At 35.7% G+C, this 7,369-nt stretch overlaps 1 protein-coding gene across 1 annotated transcript; it reads right to left on the bottom strand.

The window, feature by feature from the left end:
- Nucleotides 1-1,014: 1,014 nt before the first annotated feature.
- Nucleotides 1,015-4,785, bottom strand: LOC129226664 (uncharacterized). Its single transcript, XM_054861293.1, has 3 exons — nt 3,885-4,785; nt 3,600-3,787; nt 1,015-3,354 (listed from the first exon to the last, which is right to left on the bottom strand). The coding sequence occupies exons 1-3, from the start codon at nt 4,783-4,785 to the stop codon at nt 1,015-1,017; spliced, it is 3,429 nt and encodes a 1,142-aa protein (XP_054717268.1).
- Between the last annotated feature and the right edge of the window lie 2,584 nt (nt 4,786-7,369).

Genomic DNA, 7,369 nt, shown 5'->3' with positions numbered 1-7,369 from the left:
CTTCTTCAGAACATTTTCTAAGAAATAAATAATCTTCCAAGACCATTTTAAAAATATTGCATCATTATTTTCCTGCCCCTTAAAGACTAAATCTGACACTTAAAGAGAATAAGTTTTGTTATAAATTTTGTTCAGTCAGTATTATACGATGGCGTCTGTTTCGGTATCAGGGCTGTTTTATTAAGGTTTTTAATAATTCATTAAAATTTAATGAACAGCAGAAAAATACGATTTTGTTTTGAGTTTGAAAGTTAATAAATAGAAAAATAGTTCAAATCGAATTGTTTAAAACAAAGTATCATCTTTGTTCTTACCTCTGAGTAAGATTATCTTTTTCTATTAGCTGGTTTCTTGCGGTTGGCTCTACTCTGCAACGCAACACAACACAACCATTGAACTACAACAAAAGTGGACTGTATAACTTTTATTATGATTAATTTCATACACTTGAGAGCAGCATTCTTTCAGCCGCTCTGACCTTAAACTCCCTGAATTGGTTGCAGCCAGAGGTTTTTAACTAAACATAAGTGGCGCTTTAACATACCGAGCCACGTTGAAACATATATGGTTTCAAAAATTATATGATAAACTATAGAAAAAAAAACAATTGAGAACTAACTACTATCAAGTATACATTACTGGCAACAAATATGAAATACACATTATTAAAGTTTGTAGAATAATAAAACAGATGTAAAGAAGCCTTTTTACAAAACATAATTATTTACCAATCCATTAGTAACAGTCACCTAAAGTTCATCAGTCCATATTAGTCAAAATTGCTACTTTATGAATTGGTCGGCGAAAAAATCCAGTATCGGTCCTTATGTTAACAACTCGCACATTCTGATCCGAACCAGGGAAAACTTCCATTATTCTACCTAACCTCCACCTTAGAGGAGGAACGTTGTCCTCTTTAATTAAAACTAAATCATTTACTTTAATATTTGGTTGTTCTCGTACCCATTTGGATCGCTGTTGCAACGCGTAAACATATTCATGTAACCATCGTTTTCAGAAACTCTGAAAAATCTGTTGAGTTAATTTCCAGCGATAAGAAGGGAGAATTTTTTCGTTGAGAAGATTTTCTTCTGGTATTGAAGAATGCGATCTACCAACCAAGAAATGCCCAGGAGTAAGAGCAGACATTTCGGATGGATCCTCTGACAAAGGGCTCAACGGTCGGGAATTTAAACAAGATTCAATTTGTGTCGTTAGCGTTGAAAATTCTTCCAAAGTCAATTTTTGGTCTGCTATTGTACGTTTTAGGTGAGATTTAGCGGATTTGACAGCTGCCTCCCAAATTCCTCCAAAATGAGGGGCGGAAGGCGGATTAAAGTTCCATTTAGTTCCCTCGTTGGCGAAATAATTATGAACGGGTTCTTCCTTCTGGAGACGTGCAATAATTCTATTCAATTCTTTATTTGTAGCTACAAAATTTGATCCACAATCCGAAAATACCTCACTTGGTTTTCCTCGTCTCGCCACAAATCGTTTTAGTGCAGCTATAAAACAGTCTGCAGATAAATTGCCAACAATTTCAATGTGCACAGCCTTTACGGCTAAACACACAAAAATACAAATGTAAACTTTTAAGGTTCTAACCCCGTGGCCAGATCGCGGTTTTACTAGAAAGGGTCCTGCAAAGTCTAGACCGGTTTTTGAAAACACTCGTGATGGCATTACTCTAGCACGCGGCAAATCAGCCATCACCTGGGTTGCTGTTTTTCCCTTGAGTTTGAAACACTTAATGCATTTCCAAATTTCATTTTTAATGGCCGACTTAGCGTTAATTATCCAAAACTCCTTACGTATAACAGATAACAAAAGAATAGTACCCGCAAGTAAATATGTTTCATGATAGGAGCGAATGATAATGGTAGTTAAGTGGTGATTCTTTGGCAGGAGAATGGGATGGTTTCTTTCATTTGAAAAAGGAGCATTTTCCAGTCTACCACCAACACGTATTACACCATCATCATTTATAAATGGCTTTAAGGAAAGTAATTTACTATTGGCAGGAAGTGGTTTTTTATTCTCCAAATGAATATACTCAGTGGAAAACTCTTGCTTTTGAACTATCTTCACCAAAATATTTCTAGCGGCTTTCATTTCATCACTAGTCAGATAGCCAATGTTTCGATTTTTGGGATATCGAGCATTTTTAATGAAACGTAGGCACCATGCTATCATGCGGCGTAATTTAACATATGATGAAACTTTAACAATTATTGGAAAATCAACAGACGATGTTCCATATAAACACGAAGCCTTTTTTCGCTCTTCTTTTAGAGCGTCCGTTGACGATGGTACTTCTACATGTGGAATTTCCTCGTGTCTAAGCCAATGAGAACCAGACCACCATAATTCAAACTTAAGCAGTTCAGAGGGTAAAAGTCCTCTACTTGCACAGTCTGCTGGATTTTGGTCTGAAGGAATCCAGCGCCAGTGTTGAATAGGAAGGATCCCTTGTATTTCAGAAAACCGGTTAGCAACAAATATTTGCCAACGTGACGGCTCAGATCTTAACCATGCTAAAACGATTGTGGAATCTGTGAAGGCGTGTATTGCATCAATTTGAATATGTAATGACGAAAGAACGATTTGTAGTAAATGCACTAACAACACAGCTGAGCAAAGTTCAAGGCGCGGAATCGATATTGTTTTCAATGGTGAAACACGAGTCTTCGATGTCAACAGGCTAACTTGATGACTGGACGTATCAGAAGATTTTAAGTAAATTACTGCAGCGTATGCCTTCTCAGAGGCATCACAAAAACAATACAGTTCAATATTAGACGCTTCGTGCAAAAGAACTCTTCGAGGCACAGTTACAGGTTCAAGTTGAGAAATATCGTTGCTATAGTTAATCCATCGCTCCTTAAGCTCCGGAGGCACAGGATCATCCCACGATAACTGACATTTCCACAAATCTTGAATCAAAATCTTTGCAGTTATAATAAATGGCGACAACCACCCAAGGGGGTCGAAAATGCTTGACACACTAGACAAAATAGATCTTTTTGTAGGGAAGGCTCTGTGCTTATCCGAAAAATGAATGTTATACGTAATGTCGTCGAGCGTTGAGTTCCATCTCAATCCCAATACTTTAATAAATTTAGAATCAGCGGTACTAGAAGAACATGCGGACAAGCCCTCGGATTTGCGTAGTCTTTCCAACACAAACGAATTGTTAGTACACCACTTGTGCAATTTAAATTGTCCTCTTCTAAGGAGATCATTCAGTTCATGGATAAGATCAATCGCCTCCTCTTGCGTTTTAGCGCCAAACAGGCAGTCATCAACGTAAAAATTATGTATGATTAGATCAACTGCCTTTGGAAATCTCGCTGCCTATCAATTGCCAGCTGTTTAAGTACTCGCGTAACTAAATAGCTAGCAGATGCGGTACCATACGTGACAGTACAAAATCTATAAGTCGAAATTGGTTTAGTGGGGTCATCCCTCCACAGAATTTTTTGAAAATCTCTATCTGCATCATGAATCTCTATCTGGCGATACATTTTTTGTAAATAACTTGTAATTGCAATGTTATAACATCTAAACCTCAATAAAATAGCGAAAAGATCGTCCTGCACCTTTGGACCATTCATAAGCGTATCATTTAATAATACACCAGATGTAGTTTTTGCACTAGCATTAAAAACAACTCTTAATTTTGTGGTGGAACTAGACTCATTAATTACATGATGGTGCGGAATACAATAATGAGCATTTTCTTTGCATACCGTATTGTCGATTTCCATATGCCCAAGATCGAGATACTCTGTCATGAACTTTTTGTATTGCAAATAAATGTCAGGCATTTTTAGAAGTCTTTTTTCTAGACTGAAACATTTTAAATGCGGTGGCCTTGGAGTTACCTAACAGTTTTCTATTAGGTTTAAACGGAAGTCTAACAGAATACCTTCCTTCTTTATTGCGCGTATAATTTTCTAAGAAATGCGTTTCACAAAGCCTTTCTTCCCTTGTAAGCGATTGTGTTGACGGAATTTGTTCTAATTCCCAAAACGACTTAACTAGCTCATCTGTAGTAACACTTAAACTATTAACCGAACTGGATTCTAAGTCACAACAGCTGAGCGTTGTGGCTCCTGCGATTATCCACCCTAATCTAGAACATACTGCGAACGGAAGATCTTCACCCCGTTTTATTACCTTTCCGTTTACAAGCGAAGAAAATACATTTACCCCAAATAGAATGTCTATGCTTTCTTTCTTAAAATAAGAGGGATCTGCTAACAATAAATCCTTATACTCATTAAAACATTTCACAGGCGTAATTGAATTGGGCAATTCCCCACAAATTTTATCAATGACGTAAGCGGAGGTTACTATCTTAAATTCAGTGTCAAAATGAGAGGAAAATACTAACTCGACTGCTCCATTGCTTAGCGTATTATAACTTCCTAAACAGGAAACTGAAATTTGAGCAGGGTTAATTTTCAATCCCAATTGCTTGGCACATTCTTTCCTAATGAAATTTTTTTCTGATCCCGTATCCAGCAAACATTTACAACTTATCCACTCATTTTTAGAATTTCTAATCTTAATTACAGCAGTGCATAAAAGAACAGATGAAATGCTATTATTCATACTAGTTCCCAATTGATTACCATATGAATTATTTGCACATACTATAGACGTAACTTCATTTTTGCGATTTAAATCTAAACTGGTATCTACTGAACACGGAATAAATTCTTTAGCACTTATAGAAGGAAACCTAGGTATCGATCTATTTTCATTTTCTTGATGTAACATACTGTGGTGCCTCTTCTCACATTTGAAACAAGTATTACCGCTTTTACATTTTCTAATTAGATGCACATTAGAGAGGCAATTAAAACACTGTTTATTTTGTTTTACGAAATCAAATCTTTGCGGTACGGATAGACTGCGAAATTTTACACACTTTGATAAGTAATGATTATCTTTACAATATTAACATACAGAAACCGCAACCAAAGCGTTAACTTTAGAACTTGTGGGCTTTTGAACTTTACCAACTGAACCCTTACTGTTTTGAATTGTTCTAGCGTAACTTTTTAGAAACTCTATTAAATCCCTAAGTTTCGGAATTTCAGAATTCTTTGCCTGGCGTTCCCACCATAATTTAGTGGAGGTATCTAATTTTTGTAATATTAAATACAACATTAAGGTATCCCCAAATTTATCAACCGATTGACCCAGCGTTTCTAATGAACAAATTATTTCATTGACATTATCTACTAAAGTCAACAAAGCAGAAGCGGATTCATTTTGAATGCTTTGAAGATCCAAAAAGCGTTTAATGTGAGCAAAAGTTTGCTCTCTTGTATTTGAGTATCGTTCATCTAACAAATTATACGCAATTTTAAAATTACTATCAGATATTGGAATAGAATTTACAATTTTCGCAGCATCACCTCTTAACGAGGTTTTTAAATATTGAAGCTTTTGAACATCAGATAGAGATTCATTTTTTGTTACTGTTGCATTAAAAAGATCTTTAAACGTTAGCCAGTCGGTAATATTGCCACTGAAATTGGGCAAGGAAAGTTTCGGCAGCTTTATTGTTTCACTTCCGTAATTTGTTTTATCTGCGCTATTTAAACTGGAGACGTTTAACTCTGGTTTCTTCTGCTCGTTTAGTTTTTTCTCAGCACGAAATTTAATTAGTATTACTTTTTCGTTATACGCAAAAACACTTTCTAACTCGCTATCTAATTCTTCAAGATTTTCAATTAGCGCTTCAACCTTATAGTCAATATCTTTCAATTCAGCCTCTTTTTGCTTTAACAGTTCTAAATTTTCAGATATTTCCTCAAAGTTAACGTCTTTTTCATTTAGATTGCCTTCAATTTTCTTTACGTAATTTGTCACTGCTCTTCTTACGATAGAACGTTTTGCTTTAACGCGTGTCAACTCAATTTCACTTTCCTTCGCGTTTTTAGACATTTTCTGGTTATTTAGCAGTCACTAATTTCAAACTTGAAATTGCTACTCACCTCCTTTCATGTACAGGATTCGAATCGTAATGCGTAAGTTATTTCACTCCATGCGTCTTCAACTTGCGTTACATTTCTTCACGAGCCATTCTTTTTAATATCCGGCTCGACGGACCATGTTCTTACCTCTAAGTAAGATTATCTTTTTCTATTAGCTGGTTTCTTGCGGTTGGCTCTACTCTGCAACGCAACACAACACAACCATTGAACTACAACAAAAGTGGACTGTATAACTTTTATTATGATTAATTTCATACACTTGAGAGCAGCATTCTTTCAGCCGCTCTGACCTTAAACTCCCTGAATTGGTTGCAGCCAGAGGTTTTTAACTAAACATAGGTGGCGCTTTAACAATCTTTATTATACGTCACAGAAACATATCTGCTATTAAAACACGTAAGCTTTTCTGTATGGGTCTATGTATGTGTAATCCTATATCCTCCGGACTATCAATGTCTTCCAGGTCAATATTTGTACTGGTGGATAATTCAGGGTATTCAGGATAAGCCATTCCGTTATGTCTCACCTCTGAACACCTTACGGATCTGGAGATATGAATGGTCAAAAATATCATTTAAATCATCAATTGTCACCCGCCGTAGGCGGTTAAAGAGAGTAGGCGAGCAGAGAGAGTAGTGGATTAAGTATCCTATTTGCCTGTAAAAATTAGTACACACATGTTTGAATTCAACTTTCTTTTAATGTAATTTTAAATACCATCATCTGAAAAAGAAAAAAAAAACTTTCTTAATTGTAGGGTGAAAGCACTGAATGTTGGGTATATTTTAGTTTGGAATAAAAATTTTGAATTATAGATTAAATTTAAAATACTGGGATTGAAATAGTTTCAGTTAAAAGCTAAAACAAATAACGTTAGCAAAATAGTTTTTTTTTTTTTTCAAAAAAATTAAGACACAATGTGTATACTTCTGTTACGGGATACCACAAAAATAACACTAGAAAGCAACTGTTTTTATTTCATAAATACATGTTTTCACTTCAGCGATATTCTTTTCTCTATTACAAGCTATTCGAAACATCATCTTATGTTTCGAATACATTGGCCTATTTGAGACATAGACACTGAATCCCCTCTTAACTTTTTTTTTCTAATTTATACAGAAACTGCATAACTTCACACTCATAGAAGACTGCGTACTAAGCGCCTTGCCTCCGGACACACACGGAAAAGATTTACAACACAAGAGAAGGAAATAATACAGAGGGAACCGGCGGGAATTAACCCACGACCTCTGGCTTAGAAGACGAAGCTTCTACCACAAAGCCACGGAGGCTCTCTTAACTTCAAATGTTTGGAAAAGGGCCCTAATCAATCACGCACATATTACATTTTTTCC

Source organism: Uloborus diversus, chromosome 7 (assembly GCF_026930045.1).
Source record: "Uloborus diversus isolate 005 chromosome 7, Udiv.v.3.1, whole genome shotgun sequence".
Taxonomy (NCBI): Eukaryota; Metazoa; Arthropoda; class Arachnida; order Araneae; family Uloboridae; genus Uloborus; species Uloborus diversus.
This window is presented reverse-complemented; position numbering and strand designations above follow the sequence as displayed.